Raw genomic sequence first — 20,386 nt, forward strand, 5'->3', positions numbered from 1 at the left:
CCCACCAGCCCGAGTGCTTTTCAGATGTTTATACAGTGTTCATTAAAGAGAGCTGCCTTAGATAAGAGGTCCGAGCATAGCATCCACACCCAGATAAGAAGCCTGGAGGCCTTCAGACTGCTGGGGAGAACCTGAGCCAGCCCCGCTCCCTGCTAAGCAGTCAGCAGGACAATGTGGGCCCGCTCCTCCCGGCCTCCTCCTCGCTGCACCTGGTGACATACCACAACAGCCCTGCAGCCCCTCCTTAGGGCCCAAGATGTCCCCTGGGGCCTTCTGGGTGGCCCTGCTCTTGCTGTTCCTGCTGGTCTGTCCCACACACCAGAAGCCGCTGCAGGACTGGGTCCAGCCATCCCCCGGGGGAAACGCCCGCAGCTCACTGGGGTTGTCTGGAGGTGGAGAGGAGGGTGTCTTTGACTTGAAGATGTTCCTGGAGAACATGAAGGTGGACTTCCTGCGCAGCCTTAACTTGAGCGGCATCCCCTCCCAGGACAAAACCAGAGTGGAGCCACCCCAGTACATGATCGACCTGTACAACAGGTACACGACCGACAAGTCATCCACTCCGGCCTCCAACATCGTTCGGAGCTTCAGTGTGGAAGGTAGAGTGCGGAATTCCCCCAGGGTTCCATGGGGTGGGACATACGGCACCCTGCCCCCACAGCGAAGTGGCTCTGCGAGGTGGGTTGGCCCCCGACCACAAGCAGCTCTTCAAGCTTATACTGAAGTGAATCACAGTGTTAAAACACGGTGAAAATGCAAATATTCCGTTGAGCATTTCTGTGTGCTTAGTGGTTTCCCTAAAGGGTTGTGCAAATCATGGGACTTGTCCATCAACACCGAAGATTCTGATTGACAGACTGACTCCTCCCCTGGGGCATGGCCTCATTTAAGCCAACAGGTATCAAAGATACCAGGCTTCTGCTTCCTTCTATCCCCCTCCCTTCCTTTCCTCCTCTTTTCGCCCTCATTTATTTTGCCTTCCATCTCCTTTGCTTCCCTTCCTGCTTTCTCTATTCCCCTTCCCCCACTTCTCTCCTCCCCTTCCTTCTCCTCCCTTTCCCTTCCTCCTGATTCTCTTTCTCCCTTCTTGTCCCCTTCAGACTTAGAAATAGAAATAAGCCTGTCTGTTTTTAAGTTTTAAAGGAAAGCCAGTTTCTTTTATAAAATCCTTTTTAAACCTAGACTTGAAAATGCGAAGAGATCCTTATTATTTTTTTAGGTGTAATCTTTCTCAGCACAGTAGGTCTGTGTCTGTCTGTCCGATATGTTTTTAAATCAAGTGTCCTTGATTTTAAAAGACTAGAAAATAAACATGGAGGTGAGGTCTGTAGCTGATAGTCCTAGAATTCCAGAATCTGGGTAGAATGAGTTCCTGGACAGAAAGCTGGGTTTCCAGGACTGAGGAAGCCAGACCAGGCACACTTGTAAGGCACACTGGCCCTATTTGCTGCACAGAACCAGCTCCCCTTATCCTGTTGTGGCATCTCACTCTTAAGGACCAGGAACCTGGGGCCTCCCCATTTCTGGTCCAGAGATTTGCCCAAGGGCCCCAGTTCAGAAGCACACCCAGTACTGGCCAGATCAGTCCAGCCTGCAGAGTGTGTACCTGTCTAAGGACAAATGTGTTAAGTGCTGCTGCGCTTTCTGACTACCCAACAGAAGTTTCAAGGGAACTTGTCTTACTTCTTTAAAAAAATATATGGATTCGTTTTTTAAAAAAACATACAGTTTTCAGGTCACAGACCCCTGGGATTGTCTATGATCTCTGTTTTAGAGAAAGGATGAGGTTTTCTTTGGGGAGGGGGTGGTTGTTTTGTTTTTATTGCGGCCTAAATCATCCTATTCCATGGGCTTGAATGTGTAACCCAGCCAGAGACACCAGTCCACGTACACATATATCCTTGACACATCTATTCCACACACTAGCAGCAGCAACAGCAACAATATGCATGCATGCACACATACAAACATACAATATGCATGCATGCACACATACAAACATACATAACCTAGGAAACATCTGTCTCTTCCCACTAAGCATGTGATTTCTCATGTCTGACAGTGGTCTGGTGGCCTCTGTGGAGGTATGCCACGGTAAGATCACCTCAGGCCACGAATACAGTGCACAGTTCCCACTGTTCTGATATGTCATGGCTTTTGCCATGTGATTCAGGAGCCAGAATGGGGTGTCCATGCTGAGCGAGGAGACCACAGAGAGCCTGAATAAAGGCCACAGGCTTTGTCACAGGCATTGGGCTTGCAGGGCTTGGGAGGGGGACAGAAGTGTTAACTGAACATCAACTATTAGCTCATGACTGGCCTGGAAGTCCCATATGCTACCTTAATAAAAGCAGGTAAGATGGGCCCCATTCTACAAGAGAGAAAACTGAGGCACCCAGAAACTCAAAACTTCCCAAGAATACCAGCTTAATTAGGAGCAGAGTCAGCACTGACACTTCCTATCTGTAGACCACTAGCTAGGTTTCAGCACAGTATGGGTCTCTGCTCACGGTGGTGGATACAGGAGTCTCCCTAATCTGAGAGAACCCAGGCCTGTTTCTAAGGTTCTATTGTGGTCCATAACTATTAAATGTAAATCACAAAACAGTGACTCACAACTTCTAAATGACTTGCATCACGGATATGATTTTTATTTTTAATTCTCGTTTTTCCTTACTCATGGTGAAGCTCTTACTGTGCCTGGTTTACACATTGCATTTTATCGCAGGCATGAGTGCCATACAGAAGGAACACTGTGTGCCAGACTTAGAAACATCTGTACTTCCGGGCATCCTCTGGGTGTATCAGAACGTGTCTCCCCAGTGATGGTGTGTGGGCGGGAACCCACAAATGGCAGTGTCAGTGGTCAAGCCGCATCCTGGGAAGTGGGAAACTAGACAATTAGGAGGCTAAGAGAAAAATGCCCACCTTTGCCCATGATGACAAAACTGTTGGGACGGAAATGCTTTTCCTCTTTAAAAAAAAAAAAAAATCCACTTTCACTTTTGAAGGAAGCTATTAACACATTCCAAATTATTTAAACACTCTAATGCTGTGATTTTTTTTTTTTTTTACTTTATCTAACTATGGACTTTCTTTGGCCCCAGCCAGGGCTGTAGAATCTTCATTCTAAAGCTGACAATCTATTTCCTGGCCTGCCTTAGATGAGACTGCTAATTATCTGTGTGTACTCTAACAATAAACACTTCTGGATACTGATCTCCACATGTGTGAAGTTGGGATAATAACTAGATCCTCCCAAACTCATAGTACAACGCCAAGCACACAGTAGGTGCTCAATAGATAGTAGATACTATTAACCCTAACTGAAGGTACCTGCCTCTGTTTTTTTCTGGGGAAAAATAATTCCAAGAGAACCTTCCTGAATGTTCTTGACACAGAGTGGAGACAACAGTGACAAAATCTATTGTCCTGGATGTCCCTCAAAGCAAATCAGAGTTAGGAGTTGGTATCATAAAAATGGGCACCAGACAGATGCTCCTCGCGTGTGCTTGCGTTTCAGATGCTATATCAGCAGCTGCCACAGAGGACTTCCCCTTCCAGAAACACATCCTGCTCTTCAACATCTCCATCCCTCGGCACGAGCAGATCACCAGGGCTGAGCTCCGCCTCTATGTCTCCTGCCAAAATCACGTGGACGCCACTCGTGGGCTGGAAGGAAACATGGTTGTCTACGATGTTCTGGATGGAGATGACACTTGGGATGGTGCCTCGGGGACCAGGACCTTCTTAGTATCTCAGGACATTCAGGATGAAGGCTGGGAGACCTTGGAAGTATCGAGTGCTGTGAAGAGATGGGTCAGGGCAGACTCCGCCACAAACAAGAATAAGTTAGAAGTCACAGTGGAGAGCCATAGAAAGGGCTGTGACACACTGGACATCAGCGTCCCACCAGGTTCCCAAAACCTACCCTTCTTTGTCGTCTTCTCCAATGACCGCAGCAACGGGACCAAAGAGACCAGACTGGAGCTGAAGGAGATGATCGGCCATGAGCAGGAGACCGTGCTTGTGAAGACATCCAGGAGTGGTTTCCAGGAAGCAGGCGAGAGCCATGAGGAGGAGGAAGTAGATGGGCATACAGCTGTGGGACCTTTCTTAGCTAGAAGGAAGAGGAGCACTGGGGCCAGCAGCCACTGCCAGAGGACATCACTCAGAGTGAACTTTGAGGACATAGGCTGGGACAGTTGGATCATCGCACCCAAGGAATACGATGCCTACGAGTGTAAAGGAGGTTGCTTCTTCCCACTGGCTGATGATGTGACACCCACAAAGCATGCCATTGTGCAGACCCTGGTGCATCTCAAGTTCCCCACGAAGGTGGGCAAAGCCTGCTGTGTTCCCACCAAACTGAGTCCCATCTCCATCCTCTACAAGGATGATATGGGGGTGCCAACCCTCAAGTACCACTATGAGGGAATGAGTGTGGCGGAGTGTGGGTGCAGGTAGTCCCTGCAGCCACTTGGGGTGGGGATGAAGAACAGGGAAGAGGTCCTGATAGGGTCCTGCAACCCCCAGGCACAACAGGGGCTAAGATGATCTGAAACCATCCTGGAGAAGGAAAAGAATCACTCGCCCTTCTTGTCTCCAGTGACTTGTCTTCTCTTGTCTCCTCTGCTGAATTGACATTAACTGGGGTATATGGTTATGTGGGCAGAATAGGAGACCCCGGAAGGGTTAGTGGGTAGAAAGGAAATGATGAAAAAGAAATTGGAGAAAGAGGGATCGGGGGATAGCAGAAAAATAAGAAGAAACCAGCAGAAGATGCAAGTGATGTGTATGGAGCCATGGGAGTTCTAGGGTCCAGGAAGCAGAGACATGAAGGAAGGAAAGGAAGAGGTGGGCTCCATCCTTCGTTTCACGTTATTTTCCACACCCCACTGAGATGTGCACTGTGACCTCTGATTGTCAGTTGTGGAGATCAAAACTCAGCAAGCAAGTTTTGATAACTCGGTGATAGGAGTCTGTCCTGAGTGTGGGGGCCCTAAAGCCTGGGACCTTCCGAAGCACCCCAGTTTAACAGATCACTGGGTACTGAAGGAGTCATTGGATGTGGAAGGCCCAGCATGAGGCCAGGCAGGGCTGAGCCAGGTCCACACCCACTGCTTGCTGTGTCCCGGTATGATCTGCTTGCTCCATGCCCATGCTCACCCTGTGATGTCTGACCAAACCCCACCCCTGAGTAAATATCCCCAAGCAAGCACAGAATAGACAGGCCGTTCAGGACCTCCCCTCTGACGCTCGCTGTGATCTGAGCTGTTTTCACTACTAGGGCAGTCCTCATGTGTTTCGGGGGTCATGTAAGATCACTTGCAATCCTTTATTCAAACTCTGGGACCATCGGGAGACACTGCCTATGACTTGGGCCTCTGAAATGGTCTACTCTGGACAACTGCCCAGGCAGGAACATCTCCTGCCCGGGGACTCCACAGAGGACAAGGCAGGGTTAGGATCTGTTGGGACTAAATTGGTTAACTATTTGAAGCTTGCCTATTTGCTTTTCTTGGTGACCTGCATTCAAATGATGCCTTACGTGGTGCAGTGTCCCAGCGTCTGAAGACAGTCCTGTTGTTCACCTGATCCATGGACTCTGCCAGCAGCTGCCAGCTTCCTTGAGGACTGTGTTCCCCAAGGAGGACAGTGTTCCCATTCGTGTGCCTCAGCCTCTCACCGGACTCTCCTGGTGGTTCATAGGACTGGATGGGGTGAGGAAGAACCTTATGCCCTTGGCCAGGGAGGGCCCAGAGGGAATTGGGAAGATCTGGACCACTTCATTGATCGATGCTCCCACATAATTTAAAACAATGAACTACATTAAATTACATGGAATCAATGAACGGCTTTAACGCAAACCACAATTAAGTATTATTGGTAGAGCTGAAGAAAAGATAAATGCCTGAGACATGCCAGGCAGCATGGCATGGCAGTGTTATTTCCAGATGGTGGCGGGTGGTGATGTCTTTTGATGGTTCTTTGTGCATGAGGAAAAAAACTACTTAGAAATCAAGTCTAATGTCTGGTATGTGTCTTTCCTTAATGGTCAGATTTGAGGGCTCTCCAGTTCCCCAGCCCTGCCCACCTTCCTGATTAACCCCTAGGAGATGCACCACCACTTTAACTGGGGTTTGGGAGTCAGGCAGGTGGGACATAGAGCCTCCACAGGGTAAAGATGTGTGATATCTGCACAATGGGGTCAGCGAACGCATTTGTGTGTGTGTGTGTGTGTGTGTGTGTGTGTGTGTGTGTGTGTGTGTGTGTGGTGTGTGCTGGTATGAGCAACTATGTGGACAGAAGTTTACTAGAAGTTAGCTTCCCCACTTTTTCTCCCCCCAACACACACAGATACACACATCAGAACAGAACGTCTCTCTCCAGGAGACAGAAGACCTTAGGTTATCTCCACGCAGTGCCTATGCGTGTCTCTGCCAGTGTTTGTCTACCATGCTCAGAAGCCCTTCTCTCCAGACTAACTCTACTCTCAAGCTCAACCTGTTCTCCTTCCGTAGGCCAATGTCCTGCCCATTCCCACCCCCAATTTCTAGTTGCACAACCCACATGTGAGGGAGATCCCAAGCTCTAGTACCACCCACTCTGGCCTACTGGGTGTTCCAGCTCTGGAGAGCGTCAGTCCTGGCTCAGGGGAGCATCTCCCCCACTCAAGGCCTCCACAGAAGACAAAGCTGGGTCTGGTGTCCCTTACAAAAAACTATGAAGTCTGACTTTGGTATTATAAAAAATGGACACTAGGCAGGTGCCCCTCTGCATGTGTTTGCATCTCAGATCCTGTCTCCACAGCCACCATGGAGGACTTTCCTTTCCAGAAACACTTCCTGGTCTTCAGCATCTCCATCGCCAGGCACAGGGCAATTTTTTACACAGTTCCAAGACCCAGCACTGGAAGCTGACATGACTCCTGGCTTGGGTCCCTGATGGTCCTCTGGAGGGAAGACCAAAGCCTCTTGCTTTGGTTACTTCTGGAGGGCCACATGCCCTGTGTCACAGGACAAACCAATGTGGCCCAGTACACAAGGACAGAACATACAAGGAGAGACTCACGATGGGTCTCTGGCTTTCATGCCACTGGGTTATTTTTGCATAGAATTTATCAAAACTTGCTCACCCACCACCATGGGTTGAAACACAATACAGCCATTCTCTGGTCATTGACATGGTCGGTAAACCCACCTACAGTGCTATATTGGACACAGCTCCTAAAGCACCTTCTATATATAGTACAGGGGTCACTGCAATGTTCGTAGAGATGCCGAAGCCATGGAAGGAGATTGCTGTCCTTCCACTGCTCACGGAGAAGCCACCCTCTACCTCTATGCTAAGAACAAGGGGAGAGAGCTGAAGAATGCTGAGAAAATGTGCCAGACACATGGACAGAGAGACAAATCTCTGGGAGTGGTCTCAGGCCTCGTGAATCTAGGCAGACAGAATCTGTGCTTTCCTGCAGAATACCTGCCCTGGGGTCTGACGACCCTGTCATCTCTGTCCTAATATGTACCAAGGAAGCCCACAGGGTTTCTCCAATCTGTGAGTCATAGGCAGTGAGACCATCCATCTCTCAAAGACCAGCCAGTTGTAGCCACGTGGCACCCCCATGGGAAACAGCTGGAAGACATGCCATTCTCTGCCTTGCACAGTCCCAGCTTAGCCTTTAACAAGGATAGCAAGGAGACACCTCGGGTGATTTTCACTGGATCAGACAGCACCAAGTTTAGAACCCCTCTCTCTTTTGATAGCAGTCTGTGCTTTGTAAGTGATCGCTCTAGACAGCCATGTGCTTGCCTTAGCTTTCCTTGGACTCATTCTGCTCAGATTACTATTCGCCAGACAATGAACTTGTTCCACTACTACACATCCCTGCTCTCAGAAAAATGTTCCCACTGTCTGTCTCTGCAGCATCCTCTCACCTGCATCCCTTTGGACTTGATTTTCCTGTAGTCCTGATAATTCCTAACATAGGGACGTCTTAACAGGGGCGGGGGGGCTGTAGAAGCCCCTTTGCTATAGCTGATAAGTTGAATGGTGTGCAGATTTGAAGGGAGTCGGGGGGCCTTCTTGTCTATGTCACGTTTTGGGTCAAAGTGTTTATAAAGCAAGGACAATAAATAATAATCAGAAATGCCATGTGGGATTTGGAGCATTCTCAAGCGTCCCATATTTTATGTGTTTGTGGTATGCACGTGCATGTATTCATGTTCTCATGTGTGTGCATGTATGTGGGGAGGGTTGTGCATGCATGTGGGGAGGGTTATGCATGCACGTGGAGACCAAAGGTTGGTGTCAGGTGTCCATCACTCTTATCTTGAAGCAGGATCTCTCACTTATACCCATGTTCAGGGACTAGACCAACCTAGCTAGCTAGCCTGCTCTGGGGACCCTGCCTCTGCCTCCTACGAGCTGGAATTACATGTGAGCCACCATGTCCAGCTGACATCCGTGTGGGTGCTGAGGGTCAGAACTCCAGTCCTTATGCTTCCGGGCCAAGAATTTTATCCACTGAGCCATTTCTCCAGACCACTTGTCCATTTTAAATGAAATAATCGAGATGGTAGGTAATTGGTTTCTTTATAATGTCATTAAAAAAAAAAAAAAAACTAAAGTCAGGTCAAGAAACTGTGAGCTCATGTGCTTCCGGGGAAGAAGCAAGATTTGAGAATGCCAAGACAGCCCTGAAGAAAGTACCTGGGAAGGGGCTCTGCCTTATTTCTCTGTTGCTGTGACCGAATACTGACCAAACACAACTTGGGGACTTCCAAGTGGCTCCTGATCGCCAAAAGAAGGTTTTAGGTAAGTAATGTTGTTTTGTTTTACAAGTAATCTCTCTCTCTCTCTCTCTCTCTCTCTCTCTCTCTCTCTCTCTCTCCCCATCCCTCCCTCCCTCCTTCCCTCCCTCCACTCTCTCCCTCCTCTCCTCTCTTCTTCTTCCTCTCCTCCCTCTCTCTACCTCTTCCTGACCCCCCTTCTCTCCCTCATACCTGTCCACCATGGGGTGAGCAGCCTTTTCTAGGATGTTCTGCCACCAGCCAAAAGGCAATGGAGCCATAACCATGAACCACTGTAAGATTTTCCTTTCTTGATTTGTCTGTGTCTGGTATTTTGGCACCATGGCGCAAGACCGACAAGAAGGCCCCGGCATTAAAATAATTGACAGTCGGACGGTGAACAGACAAATGTATTAACAGATAGCTCTCTACAGATGTACCTCTGTCTATAACCTAATCCAGATTTCGTGTCTCCCTGCCAAGGTATCATGTCCCCCAGGTAGTGGAAAGGGTTGTAGGTGGTTTTCCAGTCCACACTGGACAGCTGTTCATTTGTATACACGAGGACCCTCTGCCTCCTATCCTGGGAGGGTGTCTTTGCGGTACATGCTTCCCCCATAACAGCATTGTTCCTGATAGTCTCTGCTTCTCCCTGTCCAAAGCTTAGCTTGGGCTCCAGCAGTGACAGATACGCACCCTCAGAGGAACTCTGACAGCATGCTTGGAGTTGGGGCTTCCCAAAGGCTCAGTCCCTGCTGAGAGGTCTGTGTCTTCCCACCCTGGTCTGATTCTGACAATCAATCTTCCTTGTTTCCATTGGCTGCAAACAGGGGAGTGATGAGACCATATGTCCCTTGGGTATTAAACAAATCCTAATGAGCTAAAAATATGTTCGTTTTAGCGAACTGACCTCTTTGGCCTTTGTAAACTCCTTGGTAAACATCTTCAGATAACGATTTCCAGAAACTGTCTTGTGGGTTTCCAGCCTGCAGGGTAAGCGCTCTCATCCTCATCCCAAAGACCCCCTTCTCTGTTTCTGACACCACGGGGCTATCTGCCGTTCACCGAGCCCGGCCAGTGTGTTCTAGACACAATCCAAGAAGCCAGAAAGAGGGCATAGGAAGTGACTGCACCAACTGCTATTCCCTGTCTGTACACTCCCACCCTCCTCTACAATCTGACCTAGGGTTATCTACTAAATGAGAGAACGTGCCCGCTAAGAGGCTGGCTAGGCAAAGCAGGGGTTCTAGGTGTGAGCTCCATGGCAGGTGTTCTTAGATATCCAGGGCAAGTCATAAGCAAAATCCACAACCCTTTCATGAGGAAAAGGCGGTGCATAGCAACGCATCTGGAACTGGCTCCCAGGTGTATTCCCACAGGAATGAGAATGACCTGTAGTCTCTGTGTGACTTGGAGCCACCAAGAACCACTCACTTCTCATTGCAAGCACTGGACTGACGCTGAACCCCGAACCCTTTGCCAACAGGAGTCCTTACTTACACAAAGAACAATGCTCACTAGATCTCACAGTTAACCTGATCTGATCTGGAACTACTGAGGGCGTGTTCCACTCACTTGTCACACTGGATACGGAAATCCAGACATTTCATTTATCTTGTTGCAAATTTGTACCGAGAAGCATAAGCAGGGTATAGGGACACACTTCAGTTCCTGAGCCCAGCAACGGTCCCACACTCAGCCTTGGCACTGAGATAATGGTGGCCTTCCTAGCCTCTTCTCAATGCCTTTCACCAGTCCCCATCTGAAATGGTGGGATCAATTAGCTACTGAACTCCCTGGCAACAAAATATATATGGGACCTGTTACAGATTTGTGATGGAGCCCTCATTGGTAACTTCCAGACACTGCAATTCTTTGTGAAAACTTTCATATTTATTCTACCCAATAACTCACATAGCCTCCTGAATAAATGAGATGCTTTCCTAATCTATGGAAGAGACAGCTGCAGAACCAGACCTCCGACTACATCTACCTAAGTCCAGAGCCGTGGGTCACCCACAGTAGTGGGAAAATGATATTTATTTGTAGATTAACAACTCTCATTTGCAAGGCTTTAGTAAACACTGTGAGTGTGTGGAAATCATAGCTCAGGACCTAGTGCATGGCAGGAGCTCAAAATAAACACAATTATTTGTGTCACTCTGTGCAGACATGGCTCAGCAAGATGAGATGCCATGTTCCTTCCGGGTCAAACCACCCTGGCCTCTTCTTCCTAGTGCCCTGGTGCACGCACTTGAATTAGACAGGATTAAAGGCTTACCAGAGCTGGAAGCCTCACATCTAACTCCCATGTTGAGCCCCAGACCTTCTGTCTGCCTGCTAAGAAGGACAGGGGAGAAAGGCAGCTGTGAGGGTAGGACCCCGGTCTTGTGCACAGTCAAGGGAGCTCCGACTCAGGAGCCAGGGCTCCTGGAATCCCAATGATGAGAGAATGGGTCCTGGTCTTGCCTACGCTGCTCTGTGTTCTGGCAGACCCTATGCAGCACCTGTTCCAGTCAAGCCTGGTGCTGGACCTGGCCAAGGTCCTCTTGGATAACTACTGCTTCCCCGAGAACCTGATGGGAATGCAAGCAGCCATTGAGCAGGCTATGAAGAGTCGTGAGATTCTGGGCATCTCCGACCCTCAGACGCTGGCCCATGTGCTGACAGCCGGAGTGCAGAGTTCCTTGAATGACCCACGCCTCTTCATCTCCTATGAGCCCAGCACCCTTGAGGCTCCCCAGCCAGCACCGACACTCACAAACCTCACCCAAGAAGAACTACTGGCCCAGCTACAGAAGAGCATCCACCATGAAGTCCTTGAGGGCAACGTGGGTTACCTACGAGTGGATGACCTCCCCAGCCAGGAGGTACTGAGTGAGCTGGGGGAGTTCTTGGTGACCCATATGTGGAGGCAGCTCATGGACACCTCCTCCATGGTGCTCGATCTCCGGGACTGTGCCGGTGGGCACATCTCTGGGATCCCTTATTTCATTTCCTACTTGTACCCTGGGAACACCGTCATGCACGTGGATACCATCTATGATCGCCCCTCCAATACCACCACCGAGATCTGGACCCTGCCCAAAGTCCTAGGGGAGAGATATAGCGCTGACAAAGACGTGGTAGTCCTCACCAGCGGACACACTGGGGGAGTGGCTGAGGACATCGCCTACATCCTCAAGCAGATGCGCAGGGGCATCGTGGTGGGCGAGCGGACGGAGGGTGGTGCCCTGGACCTCCAGAAGCTGAGAATAGGCCAGTCCAACTTCTTCCTCACACTGCCAGTGTCCAGGTCCCTGGGGCCCTTGGGAGGAGGTGGTCAGACATGGGAAGGCAGTGGAGTGCTGCCCTGCGTGGGGATACCAGCAGAGCAAGCCCTAGAAAAGGCCTTGGCCATCCTCACCCTGCGCCGAGCCCTCCCAGGGGTGGTGCTCCGGCTTCAGGAAGCCCTGCAGGACTATTACACACTGGTGGACCGAGTGCCGGGCCTGCTACACCGCCTGGCTAGCATGGACTACTCGGCTGTGGTCTCGGTGGAAGACCTGGTGACAAAGCTCAATGCTGGCTTGCAGGCTGTATCCGAGGATCCCAGGCTCCTGGTGAGAGTCACTGGACCCAGAGAAAGCTCCTCTAGGCCTGAGACTGGGCCTAATGACCCTCCAGAAGCCGCTCCTGAGGTGCCCAAGGAAGAAGCTGCTCTGAGGGCCCTAGTGGACTCTGTGTTTCAGGTATCCGTGCTGCCGGGCAACGTGGGCTACCTGCGCTTTGACAGATTTGCGGACACTTCTGCACTGAGGGTACTGGGCCCTTATGTGCTGCGCCAGGTGTGGGAGCCCCTGCAGGACACGGAGCACCTCATCATGGATTTGCGCCACAATCCTGGGGGGCCATCCTCTACCGTGCCTCTGTTGCTATCCTATTTCCAGGGCCCTGAGGCTGGCCCCATACGCCTCTTCACCACCTATGACCGCCGCACCAATGTCACCCAGGAACACTTCAGCCACAGGGAGCTGCTAGGCCAACGGTACGGCCACCAGCGTGGGGTGTATCTGCTTACCAGTCATAGGACGGCTACCGCTGCTGAGGAGTTCGCCTTCCTAATGCAGTCCCTGGGTTGGGCCACCCTGGTAGGTGAAATCACAGCAGGGAGCCTGCTGCACACCTGCACGGTGCCACTGCTGGACTCGCCGGAGGGCGGCCTGGTACTCACGGTACCTGTGCTCACCTTTATCGACAACCACGGCGAGGCCTGGCTGGGTGGTGGTGTGGTGCCGGATGCCATCGTGTTGGCCGAAGAGGCCTTAGAGAGAGCTCAGGAGGTTCTGGACTTCCATCGCAGCCTGGGTACCTTGGTAGAAGGCACAGGTCGCCTGCTGGAGGCTCACTATGCCAGGCCAGAGGTCGCGGGGAAGGCCAGAGCTCTCCTGCACTCCAAGCTGGCCCAAGGAGCCTACCGCACGGCTGTGGACTTGGAGTCACTGGCCTCGCAGCTCACAGCCGACCTGCAGGAGGTATCCGAGGACCATCGCCTGCTGGTGTTCCACAGCCCTGGTGAGCTGCTGGCCGAGGAGGTGCCTCTGCCACCCCCTGCTGTTCCCTCCCCAGAGGAACTCTCCTATCTCATCGAGGCCCTGTTCAAAACCGACGTGCTGCCGGGTCAGCTGGGCTATTTGCGTTTCGATGCCATGGCTGAGCTCGAGACGGTGAAGGCCATTGGGCCTCAGCTAGTACGACTGGTGTGGCAGAGGCTCGTGGACACAGCGGCTCTGGTTGTTGACCTGCGCTACAATCCTGGCAGCTACTCTTCTGCTGTGCCCCTGCTCTGCTCCTATTTTTTCGAGGCGGAACCCGGCCGGCACCTCTATTCTGTTTTTGATAGGGCAACATCTAGGGTCACAGAGATATGGACCCTGCCACTGGTTGCTGGGAAACGCTATGGTCCCCACAAGGACCTCTACATCCTCATGAGCCACACCAGTGGCTCTGCAGCCGAGGCCTTTGCTCATACCATGCAGGACCTACAGCGGGCCACAGTCATCGGAGAGCCCACAGCCGGAGGGGCACTCTCTGTGGGCATCTACCAGGTGGGCAACAGCACCTTATATGCCTCCATGCCTACCCAGATGGCTCTGAGTGCTACCACGGGCGAGGCCTGGGACTTGGTTGGTGTGGAACCCGACATCACTGTGCCCATGAGTGAGGCCCTTTCCACAGCCCAGGACATAGTAGCCCTGCGTGCCAAGGTGCCCACAGTACTGCAAACAGCTGGGAAGCTAGTGGCAGATAACTATGCCTCCCCTGAGTTGGGGGCCAAGATGGCTGCCAAGCTGAGTCATCTGCAGAGCCGGTATGCAAGGGTGACTTCAGAAGGTGCCTTAGCCGAGATGCTGGGAGCAGACCTGCAAATGCTCTCTGGGGACCCACACCTAAAGACAGCACACATTCCAGAAGATGCCAAAGATCGCATTCCTGGAATTGTGCCCATGCAGGTAAGATACAAGAAAAACTTGGCCTGGCCCAGTCCTGGGAGTGAGTTGTCCCCATTGTCAGCGTGTGTGTGCCTATATGTGCACTGCAAGACTGTAGCTCCAGGCTTCTGTGATTACGTGTTTACTAGCCATGTCCTTTCTTCCTTTCACTGTGCTGTCTGTTCTCCTCTCCCGGTCCATGAACAACCTACAGAATATAACGCATCTAACGTGAAAAGCTGGGGTGGAAGGACTTTTGACGTTACCCAGGTAGAAAACAAGAGTTCTCATTGAGTTTATCAGTGTTGGGAAAGGGAGTCGGCAAGTTGTCTGAGGCTCCAACAGGGCATTTTCCCTTCCTGAAAGTATGAAGTTTATGTTACCTGGATGCACTGTGTCCTTAGAGGTAAAGCATGGAGATGCGACGCGGATTCTGGTCCTGAGGTGAGGTGTGTGAATATTTGTCTGTTCCAAGGACCGGCTTGATGGGGAGTTTGGAGCAAGGTGGCAGCAGTTAGGAAACTTGGAAGTCAGCACCAGAGTACCTGGGAGCACTAATGGATGCAATAGATTGTGGCAGCTGGGAGGGTGTGGAAAGGGAAATGACCCGGGTAAGACCAAACTGCACGGGATTCACAGAGCCCCCCCCCCCAATCTACCTAAGCCTTCCATCAAAGAGCTCTCCCACCACCTCTCCACCCACTCTCTCATCAGTGGCTTTGCGGTGAGGTCAGTGAACAGGCAAGGCTTTGTGTTGGCCAGAGGGGAGGGCTAGGGTATGCACAGCTTAGCTGGGAGGTGCTCACTGGACGGGAAGAGGACAAGGAGGAAGTAAGGGCATGGCAGATACTGCTGGGACCTGGCAAGTGTGGGGAACGCCTCCTAGAACCAGCCCTCTTCAGGTGAAAGGGATCTCTCAGCATCTGTCCTCCAACGGTGGGGGGTCAGGACTCTTGCATGCTAGGGCTACATAGACTTCTGCCACATGGAAACATCTAGAGGCAGAGATCAGAAAGATATAAGACTCAGTTTTCCACAGGGAGCCCTGACAGCAGGGCAATCACCTGAAATCAGACAAGAGCTACGGGAAAGGAAGGGCTCTGGGCCACTGTCACGACCACACAGACCTCTTTCCCTCTGTCTAGGTCATTGAGTCCTACAACTTACAACAGTATTTGGGGGAGAACAAGTAGAGCCATACGGGGGGGGGGGGTTTCCTGGGTTTTGTTTCGGTTTTTTTTTTTTGCCTGTTTATTTGTTTTGTTTTGTTTTTCCATCAAAGCCAGGGTCCTAGAGTGAAAGAGTGGATTGAATTTGGAGTGGATTCCTTATTCACCTGTTCCTATCTGTGAGGGTCTCAGACAAGTTAAGTCACCTTGTCTGTGCTTCAGAATTGTCCTGGAAAGATGAGAATAACCGTGTCACTATACAGGGTGACTGTCAAATGTAATGAGGACTACGAAGTCCCTGTCCCAGAGCCAGGCCGCTGAGAAAGATTGCTAATTTCTTCCCTCCCTGTCTCAGCAAAGGAGGTAGTTTTCAGGGACATAAGGGGTGTCTAGTGAAGCTGGAACGTCATACCTCTCCAGACACCAGCTGAGGGACTGGTAGGTTGAGCATTCGCTGCAGGATGTCGTACATGGCTCCCATCCCAATGCTACCCTCCCAGACACCACTAACTCTTTCCCACTTCCTCAGTAGCCCGTGGCACCATTCTCCTGGGCTCTGGCTTTTACTGCTCTTCTGATCTAAGCGAGGCTTCCACTCTTTCAGATCCCTTCCCCGGAAGCCTTTGAAGATCTGATCAAGTTTTCTTTCCACACAAACGTGCTGGAGGACAACATTGGCTACCTGAGGTTCGACATGTTTGGGGACTGTGAGCTGCTCACCCAGGTCTCTGAGCTGCTGGTGGAACACGTTTGGAAAAAGATTGTGCACACGGACGCCCTGATCATCGACATGAGGTCAGTGCACGAGGCAGTGATTCCCAGGCTGAGCCATGGCACTGGCTGAAGACAGGCAGAGCTCCAGGCCAAAGTGGAGGGTGTGGGGACCCCACGACACAATCAAGGGACTGAAAGGAACCAGGCCACTAGCCTGCCAGGGATCTGGCCAGCTAGCCCAGGGGTTCAGATCTTATTAGCTGAAGGGACCTCAGCACTGGTAATGTTTTAAGCTCCTCAGTGATCTCAATGTGTATTTCAGATGAAGAGTTACCCCACATCTGTTGCCAGGCAAAAGAGATCAAATGAGGGGGACAGGGATAAGAAAGATAAAAACTGCTGATCCGTGGCCCCATGCCAGCCCTAAGTCAGTAGCTCTGGGGGTGGAGAAGTTGTATAATCTATAATCCTGATTGTCAGCCCTCCACTGTGGTTGTACATCTGCAGCATCACTCCCAAGACAGCCTTTCTCCTGGGCACCCCAAAGCCAGGGTCCCTAAGACAACTTGAAAATGAACAAATACTGTTGTAACAAGAAAGCTTTGGGTGACAAAATGGCTGTTGGACATCTTCACCCACTCACCTCCCTTTGCCTCTGGAAAAAAAAAAAGAGAAAGAAACAAAAATAGTTTTATGGGTGAGTTCCTCCCACAGACCCCCATCATCACCAAGCCCACTCTTCTAAGCAGAAGAGTCCTCGGACAGTGGTCATCTCAGGCCTCCCTCCAGACCTAGGCCTATTGGTGGGTATGTCCCGGGTACCACCTGCCAGTACAAGAAAGATTAGGCTGCTTGTCTCCCATGGGAACCTTTTCCACTTCTCTGCTGCTGGAGAAAGACTCAAGCAGCTGCCCACGCCTGTTGTAATTGCAGCTCTTGCATGCCTATAAACAGTCACTAGGTGGCGCTGAAGCGCGGTGAGACTGGCCTCCTCCCTGGGAGACCATTTTCTGTAGCCAGGTTTTCTATACACCCAGAAACTTAGCTGGTCACTTTATTCCTTAGACACCTTAACAAATACCAGAGCCACCACTAGGACAAGCTTTTTTAAAAAATTAAATATCTTCCTCATTTTTAAAGGTAAATGCCAGCTGCAGACACCCTTGGCCTAGACTATTCTGACCTGGGGTTGGGGGTCAGATGCTGAGGGCAAGGGCCCCGATGGCTCCTGGGTGTCCACTGGAAGAGTTTCCTGATGCATTGTCATCCCCAGAGAGGCAAGGGTCATGCAAGGTTGAATGCAACTCACCCCTCTGTACTTCCACAATCTTGAGTTTACTACTACATCAAGGGTCACTAGTAACTTGGGTTGCTACTCTTGATGGATTCTGTGTTCTATTCATACTCAGTATGGATGAGCACAGAGGGGCAGCGCATGGCTGATATGTGGGAAAACAATTTCAACAAATTCCTAATTACAGGACTCATCAAAGCCTCTAATACACAAATATACATGAGCAGGCTCCAAATCCAGTATTTTCTTTTCATTCTTTTTGAGTCTTTCTGTTGTTATTATTGCTATTGTTGTTTTGAGATAGCGACTCACTGTGTAGTCTCACGTGACTTGGAACTCACTGTGAAGAGCGTGATGGCCTTGAACTTGCAGAGATCCACCATCCTCTGCCTCTCAAGTGCTGGGATTAAGAGTATGAGCCACCACACCAGGCCAGTATTTTCTGAAAGTAATTGATCACAGACTCTTTTAGTCTCAAGAGGCTCGTGCTCCGTGGAATCCCCTGGATCCTGCCACCATGGAACTGTGAAGGCTCCCCTTGAGTAACTACATTAACAAGGGACAAAGGGCAGAGATGTCCTGAAATTAGAATCCTTCTGCACATTAAAAAGACCCAAACTCTAGGGCACTCCGAGCACCTCTCTGTGAGCCCAACCCCTCCAAGAGCATCTCTGCTTCCCTCAGGTTTAACATTGGCGGCCCCACCTCCTCCATCTCAGCCCTGTGTTCCTACTTCTTTGATGAGTCACCCCCCACTCTGCTGGACAAGATCTACAGCCGACCTAACGACTCTATCAGCGAACTCTGGACCCACACTCAGCTCACAGGTAAATGAAGTCCTTTTCTCCCTGTGTTCTCATTCTAAAACCTTCTTGGAAAAAAAACAGAGAAAGATAACTTGAGAGTATATAAAAATAACAATAACAGATCGTAAGGTCCCTGTTCTGGTCCATTGGGCATAATACCAGGACACCCTTCAGGATCTGAGAGCACATGTCTAGAGAAGAAAAGTGGGCATTAGACGGCTTGAATGTCTTGTCTAGGATCCTTCAGCTGACAAGTGAAAGAGCCAAGATTCGAATGTTACTTTGCTTGACACCTGCATGTCCCCAACTCTTGACAGTAGTACTAGCAGCCTGTAGAAAATACAGAACCAGGACACCCCCCACACACACCTTGCTAATCAAATGGGTGTTTTCAGAGCTCGTCTCATTTGAACTCTCGGTAGCAGCTCATCGCAACTACCTGGAGAAACGTGCAGATTCTAACAGGCCTTCCTTTACTTGTCTGGGCCCGAGAACATCCAAAGCAGCAGAAACACCCCTGGATTTCATAGACCCCTGACTCTCAAAACCATGTTTCTTGGCGAATGGCCTCCCTCCCTCTGCCCAGCATGCAGAATCAAGGGCCCTGTGTGGACCCTGCATTCCCACCCCCAAGAGGCCATAAGAGATGTACCTGGCCAGTTTCATTGCTACACTTTCTCATTACATAAGTGTTTTGTCACCATAGCTTCCAGGATTTATCCAATAACATTGAAAATTCTCAAGGAGAAAAACAATCAGAATCAGGTGAATTCTAAATTTAAACAGATATTCAAAACCAGAAGGTTAGGATAACGTCAGATTTAAAAATTCTAGAACTCTGGGGGGTCTGATACAGAACCCATCAGCCACCTTCTGCCACTAAGACCCTAAATGTGACCCTCAATAGATAAGACCCTCAATAAATCCTTACTGAGATGGATTTTCATGGTAACATCCGCACCAGATTTAGAAAAGCTGTTTCAGAAATGAGAGAAAGGATAGGGGAAGCCCTAAAAGGAGAAGTGGGTAGGGAGAAGCAGAGAGCTGAACCCCTGTGCTTCAACGCAATGATTTCATTTGAAATAAATGTATCTTTGACATATTGTCTAATCAAATCATGATTAAAGTTAATTTTGTTTGTTTACTTTTATACTTGTTAACATAGCTACTCAAAAGTTTCAAACAACCACCAAACAATGAAGTAATAAACGTTGCTCTTCTTGGGGCCCAAAGCAAAGACACTCTCAGATTAGAGTTGTGGGTACCATTACTCAGGACACAGCTGCATGCCAAAAGCTCAGGAAAAGGCAAGCCTTCCTTGCCTGAATCACAGAGGCAGCCTGAGGCCAGCGGCCCACATATTGACACAAAAGAACAAGACTAACCCTGTGGTCCTCTTCGTCTCATCTGGATAGTGCAGAAAAGGTAGGGTGTTGATTTGCTCCCATGCTGAAGGACCTCTGTCCTCCAGGTGAACGCTACGGCTCCAAGAAAAATGTGGCCATCCTCACGAGTGGTGTGACAGCTGGTGCCGCTGAGGAATTCACTTACATCATGAAGAGGCTGGGCCGGGCATTGGTCATTGGTGAAGTAACCAGTGGAGGCTGCCAGCCACCACAGACCTACCACGTGGATGACACCCACCTCTACATCACCATCCCCACAGCTCGCTCTGTGGGTGCCGCGGATGGCAGCTCGTGGGAAGGGGTGGGTGTGACACCTGATGTGATTGTTCCTTCAGAAGTGGCCCTTACGAGAGCCAAGGAGACCCTCCAGCGGGCCCTGGGAGTGTGAAGCAGAAACTGAGGGTCCCCAAGAAGGGTCTCCATGGCCGGAGTTGCAATGGCAGGTCCTCTGGGTCACTGCTGAGGCTCTAGCATGAGCCTATCATGAGCCACAGATGTAAAGCGCACGTGAGAGTAGCTTTCTATAGTAGCCATCTTTTCAAGAAGCCAAGGAAAGAAGTGCTTGATGCTTTCCAACGTTTCAGCTATTCTTTAACTTCAGACGGCACTATCCCCTGTAAGTTCCTCCTTAATAGATAATATCACTGAGTCAAGATGCTTTTAATACCCAAACAAGCCTATGGTAGAGTAATATCCCAAATCAAACCACCCTAAGTCTGAGCCCATCTGTGTCA

At 50.3% G+C, this 20,386-nt stretch overlaps 2 protein-coding genes across 2 annotated transcripts; both read left to right on the plus strand.

Annotated features, from left to right (window-relative positions):
• Window positions 1-256: 256 nt before the first annotated feature.
• Gdf2 (growth differentiation factor 2) lies at window positions 257-4,467 on the plus strand. Its single transcript, XM_057770973.1, has 2 exons — window positions 257-599; window positions 3,524-4,467. The coding sequence occupies exons 1-2, from the start codon at window positions 257-259 to the stop codon at window positions 4,465-4,467; spliced, it is 1,287 nt and encodes a 428-aa protein (XP_057626956.1).
• A 6,766-nt stretch (window positions 4,468-11,233) lies between these two features.
• Rbp3 (retinol binding protein 3) lies at window positions 11,234-20,040 on the plus strand. The gene is made up of 4 exons (XM_057770009.1): window positions 11,234-14,284; window positions 16,037-16,227; window positions 18,125-18,267; window positions 19,718-20,040. Exons 1-4 carry the CDS (start codon window positions 11,234-11,236, stop codon window positions 20,038-20,040), a joined length of 3,708 nt encoding a protein of 1,235 aa, XP_057625992.1.
• The last annotated feature ends 346 nt before the right edge of the window (window positions 20,041-20,386 follow it).

Source organism: Chionomys nivalis, chromosome 5 (genome assembly GCF_950005125.1).
Source record: "Chionomys nivalis chromosome 5, mChiNiv1.1, whole genome shotgun sequence".
In the NCBI taxonomy this organism is placed as follows: Eukaryota; Metazoa; Chordata; class Mammalia; order Rodentia; family Cricetidae; genus Chionomys; species Chionomys nivalis.